Here is a 12922-nt window from a genome sequence, read left to right on the forward strand (position 1 = left end):
GGCCCTCTTTACTTCCCCAGTTCTGTGTTCCATCCTTCCCTCTGCTGCAACTGAAATGTTTCACCCATGGATATACTGCTGGGTTAAGTGAGAAGGATTTGAGGGCTTTCTGTGGGTTTTCTGTTGTCATTGTTCTCTAGGACAGAGAATGCCAGATGGAGCCTCCTCCCAGGACAAACTTTTCAGCCACAGCCAATCAGGTGAGACCCTGGATCAGTCTAAAACTCATCACCACACCCCAGCCACCCACCCCATGCATCCTTGTCAAAGAGTCCTCTGCATCCATCTATCTCCCTGCTCCTTGTCTAGGCTCTGAACACTAAGAATATGAGACAGTGGGACCCCACCCTGTGAGCTCTGGATCAGCTACATGCCCCCCACCCCAGGGCAAGGCTGTGAAAGAGGGAAATAAGCATGGTTTCTAACTCTCCGAAACCCATGGCACCCCAAGGCTGACTCTGAAGTGTTAGCACTTTAACCTGCCCTCCCAGAAGTCTTCATTGTTCCTGCAGATGCTCTTTCCCCCTCAAATCCTACTGGGTAGCCATGCTGATTTGGGCAGGATTTGGTGCCAGGAGACCTGAGCTTAGGCGCCAACTTTGCTGCTCATACTATAAGATCCTGGGCAAACCATTTCACCCTTAATTCATCATTTACTGTTTCTCTGTCAAATGAGGACAACAAGCAGCCTCACAGAGTTGTTGGAAGGTTCTGAATGAGATAACAAACATTGAATTGTATTGTAGCATGGAGTATTGGCCCATGGGTAAATCATTACTGTAAGGTGTGTCTATCTGGCCTCCAGGTGGCAGTGACTGCCCAACTCTGGAGAGCACAGAATGTGATCTGGGGTTTTTCAGTCCCAGATCCTTGCTGGTTCCTTTGTTACTATCCTTGGGCTTCTCTTGTTGTCAGATCCAGTTAGCAGGGGTTTCCTTACTTTTTTTTTTTAAGATCTTATTTATTTATTTATTTATTTATTTGAGAGAGAGAGAGGGACAAAGGGCACTAGCAGGGGGAGGAACAGAGGGCGAGAGGGCAGGGAAAATCTCAAGCAGACTTGGCAATGAGTGTGGAGCCCAACGTGGTGCTCAATCCTATGACCCTGAGATCATGACCTGAACCAAGAGTCAAACACTTAACTGACTGAGCCACCCAGGTGTCCATCCCTTACTTTTGTTTATCTTTTTATGCTCAGAAGTTGTGGTCAGTGCTGTAGATAGCCGACATGAACTAGTGAAGTTTATCACATCTCTGTATGGGGAAACATTTTAAAAATGTCCTAGTTCAGAGTCTTATAAATCACCAAGAAAAATGTGAGCTAGTCTATATTTGTCCATTTGTTTTGCCTAGCAGGGTCTGTAGGTTGGAACAATACTGATCTCTAGCTGACAATTGAGCCCCTAAGTTGCAGAGTAGAAAGTTCATCCCAGAGGTGCCCTGAGAGCTTCATTCTTGTCCTAGAGCTGACAGCAGAGAAGACAGACATCGAATACATAATTACCCTGGACCAAGTAGAGGATGCTATAGAGGCATGTGACAGGGGTTGACATAGTTTATTCCTCAAGCTCTAAAAGCTGAATAGGAGCTGCCTGCATGAAGATTTTGCCTGTGATGATCCTTCTCATCTTGCCCTTGCCTAGTGGGAGATCTACGATGCCTATGTAGAGGAGCTTAAGAAGCAGGAAAAGACCAAAGAAAAAGAGAAGGCAAAGACACCAGTGGCTAAAAAAATGGGGAAGATGACCATGAGGAAGATGACATCTATGGAGTCCCAGGTTTGATGGAGGTTTCATGGTTGTGTCACAGAGAATGACTGAGTAGGATCTTGGACTCTGGGTAGTGAGGAACCTGGCCATCAGGAAGGACTTCACAGACTTTAAGGGGTGTGTGTGTATGTGATAATGCTGAAATATGAATGGTTCTTTTCTTTTGGGAAGATGTGAGAAGAGCTAGAGCTCCCTCTGGCATTCCATACTTCTCCCCAGTCTTATAAGATTCAGGATTTTTGGGCTAGGGGCAACAGAAGACATGAATGTTATTGAAAGTCCAATGTATACCTTGAAAGAGCTCAGGAGTCTTCTCAGGATGAGGTGGTATATGAGAATAAAGCACCACCTCCCTGAGCAAGGGCTTCTAGGGTTTGGGAGAGTGATTTGCTCTTGACCTTCAGTCTTTGGGCTTTATTTGTTCAATTTTTTAGGTGAGTCTTACAGCAGAAGGCAAGTCAGAGCTGATCACAGTCACCAGCACGTCCAGGCCAATGGGTGTGGTCATTCTGGGCTGGATTTACTCTGAAGAACCATATAGGAGTCATTATAGAGGTCATGGTTGGGGGGCTCACTGTAGGTATAGCCAGTATAGGTTGGAGATCATCATGGAAATTATGGTGATAGGTCACCACAGGGAAGATCACCACAGGGAGATGCTGAAAGGCCATCTCTGTCCCTTCAACAGCGAGAAAGCTGGGTTGGGAGCCCGAGTCACAATATGGATATCAGGAGGAGTTTGACTGGCAATGGAGTGGGAAAGTGAGGGCCACAGGAAGCCGAAGTCTAGGTTCAGCACCTTGGAGAGCACCCTGGCAGCTCTCTGGGAAGCGTTTCTGCTATAGAAGACAAATCAGTTAAAGGAAATTTTGCTTTGTCTTAGGTATGCCTACTTCCACTCAATTCCATGTCCCTGATGAAAGTCGCATTTTATGAGAGGTTTGATGCTTCCCTGATTTGGCTTAATATGAACTTCTCTAATTCAGTTTCATTCAACTACAGAACAAAACTTATGATCATGATCATGCTGGGTACTGGAACCCTGAGGTGAAAGATGAAGTCCTTGCCCCATGGCTTGCCCTGTCCAGACCCTTGATTTCCCCTGTACTGTTGCCTAGAGGTTAGTGGCTTTGGAGGAGCTGTTGGCCTGGGTCAAGTTTCACTTGAAGATCCTTCAAGGATTTAGCTGTAGGCTATGTGTTAGGACTATTATTATAGAAATCTTAACTGCAGCTGCCAGGACCCAGAGAACAGAAGAAATGTCCCTGTGCCTGAGACTGAAAACTGTCCTTGGGTCTAAGCCCTTGGTGCCTAACGTGTCTATCAGACTTGGTGTCTAATGTGCCCAGGGAAGGGGGACTATGCTGGATTCTTCCAGCTTGGTTGACATTGAAGGCTGCGATGCAGGTAGATTCCAGTTCTCTTTACCAAGAAGCTACAGTAGTGGCAGGACATTGTGGGGTGTAAGACACCCCCAACACCAGTGAACACCTTAGTGTGCAACCTCTACACAAGGGAATCGAGTTTTAACTGGGAATCCCAAGTATTGGGCCTGGCTGTCTGTAGAATTGAGTGGCCCCTTTCTCAGGCCCAGTGTATGAACAGAGCGACACCTTTTTTCAGGGACCTGCATCTGATGAGGTTGATATAAAACTCAAGTGCATGGGAGGGGAGAAAGCAGAACAACTCCTTGATAGCCTGTAGGAAGGTCTGCAATGATAGATTTCAGGTTTCTGTGTCATTAATGATTTGGATGAATGTATAGAAATGAATGTAAGCTTGTCTGGTCTGAAAGATTAGGACAGGAAGGGGAGAAAGGACTCAGAAGCCACAAGTTTACTCAGAAATAATGAAGAGCTATGTCTGCTCAAGTAGCATAATATCCAGAACGAGGGAGACAGCATTCCACCACACACTGTCCTCAGAGCACATCTAAAACCTTGAGTCTGCCAGGACCAGGCAAAGGTGGTCAGGCTAGTGAAGGACTGGCTTTCTCCATGGGGCTGTGGGCATGAGACCTGGAGTCCACAGAGTTGAGTTTAGATCCTGTCTTTGCTACTTATTAGCTGGGTTCTTCTGACCTGTTTCCTCATTGGTAAAAACATCCTAATGATACTTACTTTGCAAGATTGTTGTGAGAACCCAAGATCATGTACAGTTGTTAGTATAGTAGAAGTTAGGTAACTTAACTAAAGTTGCCACTTGGCTCCTAATCCATGGAATGGGAAGGGAATGCAAGTCTGTGTATCTCCAGAAGCCATCCTCTTCCTGATGCCAACACTCCTAGGAAATCTCATTTTCAAGAGCCATGGGCCTGACCTTCTTGAGCACCTTGAGGGTTGCACCTGGACAAAGCCTTGGATTAGGAGTTGCTTCTGCCTTGTACTCCCTATGTACAAGCATATCTCTGTCCCCTCTCTGGGTCTCTATCTCTTCCTCAACTCTTGACTAAATAAGTTGGATCAGAAGCTCTCTGAGGCCTTTAATGGGAGTCTTTGTCATTGTCTGAGATGATGAATCCTTTCTGTCTCCACTAAAGAAGACTCTTACCTTCTCTTTTCTGTTCTTCCCTCCAGTACCCTTCCTGGGCTCTCTCCAAAGTCCCGTGTTGTACCCCAAGATAGGCCTTTGCCAGAACAAGTTCAGAATGAAAGATCATGAGGGAGGCTGTGCCCAGGAGCCAAGTATGGCAGTGCAGACTCCTTATGCCACATATGAGCTGGACATTCCCAAAAGGGGGTGGTGACATGAGCTGCTTCGTGAGGCATGAAGAGATTTCTTTACAGAGCTATCTGGGGTGGGTGGTGTCAGAGAGACAATTGCACCTCTGGGCTGTGGCTCGAGGCATAAGCTCTGCAGGAGCTAGCTATGAAGACCTGTGGCCTCTGTATCTCCACAGAGTGATGACATCACCAAAGTGACTCAGGCTGCTAAAATTGTGGAGCGGATGGTCAACCAGAACACATATGATGATGTTGCTCAAGGTAAGATTTAACGTGCTGGCAACTACTCTTACTGCTTGTATTTTAAAAATTCCTCAGGGGGCACCTGGGTGCTCAGTTAGTGGAGCATCTGACTCTTGATTTTGGCTTGGGTCATGATTTCAGGGTCCTGGGATCAAGCCCTATGGGCTCTGTGCTCAGGAGGGAGTCTACTTCTCTCCTACTTCCTCTCCCTCTGCCACACACACCCCCTTCGCTCACAAGTGCTTCCTAATTCTTGTGTCCAGCTTGGGGACAATATAAATGCTAAAATGCAGACTGAAACAGCTCTGGGGATCCTCAGGAATGGAGGAAGGGAAATGAGGAATGAGTGGCAGCAGTCAAGGAAGGCAGAAGGGAGGGCTAAGCTAGGTGCCAAGGGATAAGCAGAGTCTGAGTGGGAGATTAGCAAAAGGGCAGATGTTCTGGGCAAGGGACAGCATAAGCAGTCACTCGGTGGTAAAACAAATTGGAATGCACTCTGAGGACAAAGGACAGCAGACTCAGTGACTCAAGCAGGGGTTTGTTGGAAAGTAATGAGAGTTCAGGCTACAGAGGTGGTTGGAGCCAGTTAATGAAGGGCCTGGACTATCTCAGGGAATCTGAGCTTTTCTGCAGAGAGTTCAAAGATCCTGTCCAGGCAGCAACACAGTCCGGCGAGAGGTCAGCTGGAGAAGGATGTGATGGGGCAGAATGCAGGGACAGAGACGAAGGTGAGGTTCAGCTGAGGGGTAGAATGGGCCTCATCCCACCTTTTCCAGGGGTAAAGAAAAGGAAGCAGTTATAATAGTGAAAAGCCAGCATCAGCATTCCCTGGGAATGGCCCAGGTACTGGACGTTGTGCTGTGCAACTTACACGTATTACTTTACATCATCCTGACCTCCACACTATCGGGCAAATACCATTATTCTCTCCATTTCATAGGTGAGAAATTTGGGCCATTGCCACTTGTTCACAACCACAGATGGTATGAGGAGTGAGTGGAGCCATTGGGACTTGAACACAGGCCCTTTGGATCTATAGCCTAAGTGTTCCAGTGCAAGGCTACAGAGCCACTGAGCTTGAAGAGACATTTCAAGTAAACATTCAATAAGTCTATGCTGGTGATTAATTAGTGATGAAGTGAAGAAAGAGATTGATTCAGAAATGCTTAAATCCTGGGGGCCTGGGAAATTCTGGTGTCTTTGACAGAGCCAGGGAAACAGAATCCTTCCCATGGCATGAACAGCACATTCCCAAGTGGCTTGTATTTCCCTAAGAGGTTGTGCATTTATTTGGAGCAGCTGCCTCCCCAAAGTTGGCAGCTCCTCGCTGCTGGCTGGTCTCCTTTGCTGACAGCCTAGGGCTCTTCTTGGTGACTTGATGCTCATTGCTCACCCATGGGACATAGAAACCAGGGCTGCCAAGACCAGCAGCCTAAACAAGCCCCCTTGTTATCATTCAGGCTGGAAAACGACCTTGAGTGCTTTTCAAAGCTGTCAAAGTACACAGCAGCTGTGAATGAATTTGTCACTCACACAGCTTGGCTTCCTGAAACCCAGCCTCTGCAACCAGCCCACCAAAGGGCTGCGAACACGATTAATATCCATGGAGAAACTGGCCTTGGTGAACCTTTTTCATTTATAAGAACACAATCACATAAAAATGCATTGAACTTTGATTTTTTTAATTGCACACTCTTTTCCCAAAGGGAAAGTCTAATCATGAAGAAGTGAAAACAGAGAAGTGTTACCAATTAATCTACTCTCTGAAATGAGGTATTTTCAAAGACAGCCTAAGCTCGGGGCTCTCCTATATGATCAAGGCTCATGCCTCTAATCGCTCTGATTTTTTGTTGTTGTTCTGAGACATTTTTGAGGTTTGAATGTGGTCTCACAACCTCAAGGCTGGGCCAGTGCCTAGGCATGTCCTTCACCGTGTCAGATGAGAGGATTCATTTTCTAATGGGTCACCCCTGTTTGGAAAAAAAGACTGAGAAATTTTTCACTTCTGGTGATTTATTTCATTGTGTTCTTTAAACAATCATTGGGCGTCTGCTCTGTGGCTGGCACTGTGCTAGGCACTGTCGGTCCAGAGATGACTAGAACATGCTACCTGCTTCCCAGGAGCTGTCTGGTAGGGGAGACGGGCAAAAGGATCAATAGAAGCAACACAGCATGACAGACATTTCAGCAGAGAAGAGGCATGGCTGGAATGGAGGAAGAGATGAATTCTGCTTAACAAGAAAATGAAGGCCTCACAGAGAAGGAGTTTAATCTGGATCTGCAGTTAGTGGGAGTTTGCCAGGAAGATGGAGGAGCAGAACATTCTAGACACTATTTGATATAGAGGTTAGGTGAACACCTGACTGCAAATGACATGGCAGTCGTGGCCTGGACCCTTGGTTTGACCAGGGAGCCTGTGAAAGAGGAGTCATTGAGGGGTTTTCAGTGGGGGGAGGAGGTGGTGTGGTGAGGTGATTGATTTGTTCTCATTCTGGTAGCTCTGGGGAGTGGGCACTGGAGGAGGAGTTACTGGAGGTGGGGAGACCAATTAGGAGGAGGATGTAGTAATGCAGGTGATGGTTCTTGGGACCTGGGCAGTGGCTTTGGGTTTGGAGAGAAGTGAATGGATTAAAAAAAGTCATCAGAAGGACAATATGAGATATGATGGAAAGAGATCAGTCAAGGATTACCAGGTTTCTATTTAGCCAAATGACAAGACAGATGGAGCTTCTACCTAAGTTAGAGGAAACGGGAGGCAGAGACAATTTAGGGCAGGAGATGAACTTGAATCCAGAGAACCCATTTCAGGGATCCAGGCAGCTTCACCACAGTGGGGCTTAGCAGTGGGTGTGAAGATGGACAAACCTGGGATTTTATCTAAGAGGACATGTCTACTTTATTGTAAATTGCCTCCAACAACAGTGATGACAGTAACAATAACATATAGAGAGCTGACTATGTGCCAGCTATTTTTCTAAGTACTTTATTTATATTAACAATTAATCCTCATGACAGTCCTTTGAGATAGGTACTATTACTACTCCCACTTTGAAACACAAGAGTCTGTTTTGGCCAAGGGGGTACAGACAGAAAGTGGCAGGCCTGGGTTTGCCATAAAATGGCAGTCCCAGGGCTGATTCAGCCTGGGTGTGTTTAAGATTTTAAGTACTACGAGGATGCTGCTGACGAATACCGAGACCTGGAGGGTACGCTGCTGCCGCTCTGGAAGTTCCAAAACGACAAAGCCAAGCGCTTGGCCGTCACCGCCCTCTGCTGGTGAGTATGGACATTGCAGCAAACCCAGAGCCCCTGAGCGCCTGAGCAGGGCACTTCTACTGCGATTAACCACTCTGAAGATGACGCATAGCATTATAGAAAAAAAGGGACTGGGATTCTTATGGGATTGTGCGATCAGCCCATGACTCTAAAGTCAACAGTAGATGTCTTTAGTGTAGTTAGGCACCAGTGTTCGTGGGAAGGCTCATGTCCATGGGGAAAGCCATGTTCATTTCCTGGGCCAACGGGTTCATATTTCTTCTGCAGGAATCCAAAGTACAATGATCTGTTTGCAGTGGGACATGGCTCCTGTAAGTAATCTGGCTATTTGTTCATTTGCTCACTCAATCAGCAAACACTTAAGGACCTTAAGCACCAGTGCAGAGAGCTCTTTGTGAGGTACGAAAGAAGTAAGGGGACTGAGATCTAGTCACTGCCTTCAGGTGCTCCCAGTCTGATGGGAAAGACAGACAACCATACCAGCAGTTAGCACTGAGTGAAGGACTATGCCAAAGTGAACCCTAAAGGTTTTATTGTAGTGAAGGAAGAGGGGAGAGCACTTCTGGCAGAGGAACCAGCATATGCAAAGGTCTGGAGGCACAAGAGATATGGGAGGAAATAAAGCTGCTGAGGGAGCCAGGGTTGGCCCCCAAATGGCTTGGTAAACAATTCCAAGAAGCTTGGAGATTCTCCTGAGGAGACTTTTATGACATTCTCCTGAGGGGAAGTCACCGAAGGAATTTAAGAAGGGCAGGGACAGAACCAGGGCAGGGGGAAATGGCAGGCATGAGACTGGGGGCTGGGAAACCACTTGGGAGACTGGTGGGGATCCCCAGGAAGAGATGGTAGGACCTGGACCATGACTGTGGCATAGGAATGGAGAAATAGGTTTGGGGAGCTTGAGAAGGTGGACTGGACCAGACCTGGGGAAAGATTAGAGGTGAGGCTGAGAGAGGGAATGTTCCTGATCTGGCTCCGGAGCAGGCAGGGGTGGGGGAGGGTAGATGCTTGATGTTCATCATTTGGCCTCTGGGCCCTGGAAGACCACTATTGTCCAGGCTGCTCCCGCCCCCGCCAGTACGCCCTCATCCCTGAGGCAGGAGGCAGCACCGTGGTAACTGTGTGGTAGTTTTGCTTTCCCTTCATATTCTGTGTTCCCTGAAGAAGCCCCTACCTCCGTGTTGGGCTGGACATTCCCCCTTCCTAACGGGAGAGGGCCCCACACTTCATGTTAGCTGAAGTTCCCCAGGCTAACGGCCTGTTCTCTGGCTGGGAGAATCAGCATCTATGAACAGAAAAAACCCTTCCATTCTCCAAGCTTCTGCTGGCTGGCAGACGTGCAGGCTCCTGGTCTCTACCCCTCAGACCGCCTGTGCACCCGGCCCATTCTTTCCCCGGGGCTGGAGGTGGGAGGGAGGGCAAGGAGGGGTTGGTGTTTATTATTCCTCTCAGGGAGGAGACCTTGGAGCTGCTCCCAGTCTCGTGGTCTGGGCTGCCTTTGAGGATGCCCTAAATGCCCGCTTTGTGTCCCTACTCCTGAGGGTGGGCTGCTGCCAGGCTGGAAGCACCCTCCCCTTCTGGCAGGGAGCTAGCACATTCCTCCCCCTCTGCTACAGCTACTGGGCCTGGAACAGGGCCTGGGGGCTGGGCTGGCCCTCCCAGGAGTGGGTGTGGACCCCCTATGAGGCTGCTGTTGGCTCAGGCTCTCTGCCCAGGACTGAAGCGGGACTGAGGCAGGCTTCCTAGCAGGTGGGAGGAGACACTGGCTCAGGTCTAGCCCCATCCTTCTCCCACACAGGGCCAGAAGCAGGGTCAGCTGGTTGGGTTCATGCAGAGGCTGTCCCCAGCGGCCGCTTTAGCCAGGAGCGGTGGAGAAGAGTAACCCAGCCCTCAGGCATGAAGGACTCCAAGCCTGGCTGGCCCAGGAGCCTCCTTTAGGCAAGCGCTCACCCAGGAAGGCTCTCTTTGTCCCTCGATGGCCGCATCCACACGCCTGGGCAGCACCAGTCCGTTGTAGAACTTCAGGCTGAAGGGGTACCGCCCGGTGGTGAGACCTCGGGCCAGAAGCTGCTCTGAAGCTTCCTTATTGGTAGCCTGAAGAGGTTGACACCTGCTGGATCTTCACCCCAGGGCGTTGCTAGACTCACCAGAAAGAAAAGCAAACGTGCCCTGTGAACTCTAGGAACTCTAGGACCTCTAGGCTTCCTTATTGGTAGCCTGAAGAGGTTGACACCTGCTGGATCTTCACCCCAGGGCGTTGCTAGACTCACCAGAAAGAAAAGCAAACGTGCCCTGTGAACTCTAGGAACCACCCACTGTCATTCTGTCCCTGAGCTTTCCTGCAGGACTCTCAGGGGACCCAAGTGGAGAGAGGGGGGCCGTGGGAACGGAGAAGGGGACAAGGCCCCTACCTCCTCTAGAGCACAGGCCCAGGAGTAGCAGGGATGCTATGGGCTGGGGCCGCCACGGGCACGGGGTTACTGACCGGCTTGCCCATGGGCGTGACTAAGGTGGGACAATGGCAACAGTGAATACTGGGACTTCTGGGAATCTGTCAGTGAGGCTGGGCAATGGCTAGAGAAATATGATGTGGAGTCCGTTTTTTTCAGAGTTATTTTGTTTGTAAGCTAAGAAAGTCCTGAGAATGTTTCAAAGGCTGATAAGGAAAGAGCCAAAAGAAATGAGCTGAAAATGGCCCAGGGCCTTCCATATCTCAGTGCCACTCCGCAGAGGCCTGAGCTGAGCCAGGCTGAGGTGGGACTCAGAAGGGCTCCTGCGTTCACTTCTGAGATCACCTCTGGGAGTCCTGTGCTCTCCAGCGCCCAGATGCCCCCTTGGAAGAAAGAGGGCAAAGTTGAGGCAGGCGAAGCGCACCCGATGAGGTCACTGTGAGGAGCGGCTGGCTCACCAGCGTCCATCACACTGTCTGGGGAAACTCCCGATGCCAGCCTCCTAGCATCAGCCTTTGCCTCCTACAAACACTGGAGTGAGAATTTGGGTTTGACCCTGATGAGCTCAGCCCAGGCCTCTTTTTGCCTGGCATTCCCAGACATTTATTCTATAATCCAGCTAAGAAGGACTTCAGTGGTGGTAGGCTCATATCTAAGAAGGACTGGGGCCAGTCTCTTATTTGAGCACAGAGCAGGCTGGCTAGAGCCAGGCCAGGCCAGGCCAAGGGCAAGTAGGTAAGGAAAAGGGGGTCCAGGCACTTGCCTGCAATAGCACAGAAATATTTGCACCTGCCTTCCCTGCGTGGGTGCCAGGGAGGATGCAGGGAGGGGGGCACCTCAAGCTGCATAGAAAGTAAAAACTGGGCTGCCCCTGGGGCCAGGCTCCGAGTCTCAGCAGAGTGGAGAAAGACTGTAAGCAGGTGAAAGCAGATGGAGGAAAGCCAGAGGCCAAGGGAAAGAAGTCTAGGAAGGGGCAGCCCATGGGGCAAAGCAGGGATGCAATTATGTCAGCCTGTGGCACTGAAGGGGTCCTTTCCAGCCCATCAGCAGCTTGATAGCAGGGAAATGGGAACTTCTCATGGTCTGTTGGGCAGGGATGGTGGAAGAGATCCTGAGCCCTCTGTGTGGTCCTGACCAGCTCACATGGAGATGAGGGGGAAGCCGCCCAGTGGGCCACATCTAAGAAAGAAAGAAAGGAGTCAGCTGTCCCTCAGCCTGGCCTCCCTCTGCGGGCAGCCCTCAAGAGGAGGCAAAGTCAGGCCCTGAGTCCCTGCACAGAACTCTTTCCCCCTCTGTCCCACCACATCCTGTCTCTGAGCTTGCCGTGGCCAGAGACACAGTTGTAGGGATTTAAATCTTTCCTGATCATTTATTTGTCAGCTTCACTAATTAAGCAGTGTTAATTTCATTTACTGAAAATGGAAATTCATCCACCTCATTTCTCTCCGTTCATCCTCCACACGCAAAATCCATCACTCCTCAGCTGCAGGCTGTGTAAAATTTACAGGACTAATTATGTTGTCAGGTCTCTTTGTAAATACAGTCCATAAAGGCCACTGTGCTTGCCGGGTTGTAGTGCAAGGGCATTCCCGTTGTTAGTTTAATTACTGGTTAGTTATTTAGGTTCTCAAATGTTTGCCTCATTTTCCCTAAATCAAATTAAATGTCCCGCTTGATGTATTCTGTCTCCAAGGCCTTGCTCTTATTTCCCACACTTCTTAAATATGACTTCTCATCGGAGGAAAGTGCTCAGAAAAGCCCAGTTGTCTGAGAGGCTGAACCCAGCCCAGCACCACGGCCTCTGGGCCAGGCTGGAGGTTTGGAACCCTTTAGCACTGATGCCCTTTCCTGGTGACCCCTGGGATAGTCCCCTGCCTTTGGAGACTGCGAAAATCCTAATCCACGGGGCATTTCTGTTCCTGGAGTCCAAGGTGGCAGGGTGGGTGTGGGAAGTGGAGGGAGGGTTTCATTATTGTTATTAGAAGAGCTGGGGATCGTGGCACCCATCCCCCCCAGACTTCTAGAGACACGGTTTCCAAACCATCCCAGGAAAAACTATCATCTCTGGGGCTTCTCCCTCTGATTCCTTGAAGTAGAGCTTGGGTCAAACTTCCCGGAATGCCTACTACATATTTTTCTCATTGCTACTGTAACAAATTCCTACAAACATAATGGCTTAAAACAACACCCATCTCTATTATTTCACAGTTCTGGGGTCAGAAGTCTAAAGTGGATTTTGCTGAGCTGAAGTCAGTTGTCAGCATGGCTTCATTCCTTTTGGAGGCTCATGGGCAACATCCATGTCCTTACCTTCTCCAGCTTCTAGAAGCTGCCCACATTTGATGGCTTGTGGCCCCCTTCCAGCCAGCAATTGCATTATTCTGACATCTGCTTCTATTCTCCACCTCCTTCTCTGACTCTCCTGCCTCCCTCTTTCTTTTATAAGAACCCCTGTGATTAC

General features: G+C 49.2%; 1 protein-coding gene across 1 annotated transcript in view; it reads left to right on the forward strand.

The window, feature by feature from the left end:
• The window catches only part of DNAI1 (dynein axonemal intermediate chain 1), a gene marked incomplete at its 5' end in the record, with an annotated part of 58121 nt that overhangs the window by 26643 nt on the left and 18556 nt on the right, over window positions 1–12922 (forward strand). The window contains 5 exons of the mRNA XM_080819834.1: window positions 141–200; window positions 1644–1778; window positions 4669–4753; window positions 7894–8011; window positions 8279–8322. Coding sequence (XP_080675960.1) covers window positions 141–200; window positions 1644–1778; window positions 4669–4753; window positions 7894–8011; window positions 8279–8322 — 442 coding nt within the window. The remainder of the gene's footprint in view (window positions 1–140; window positions 201–1643; window positions 1779–4668; window positions 4754–7893; window positions 8012–8278; window positions 8323–12922) is intronic.

The sequence above is a fragment of the Martes martes genome (genome assembly GCF_963455335.1).
Source record: "Martes martes genome assembly, chromosome: 12".
NCBI classification, from domain to species: domain Eukaryota; kingdom Metazoa; phylum Chordata; class Mammalia; order Carnivora; family Mustelidae; genus Martes; species Martes martes.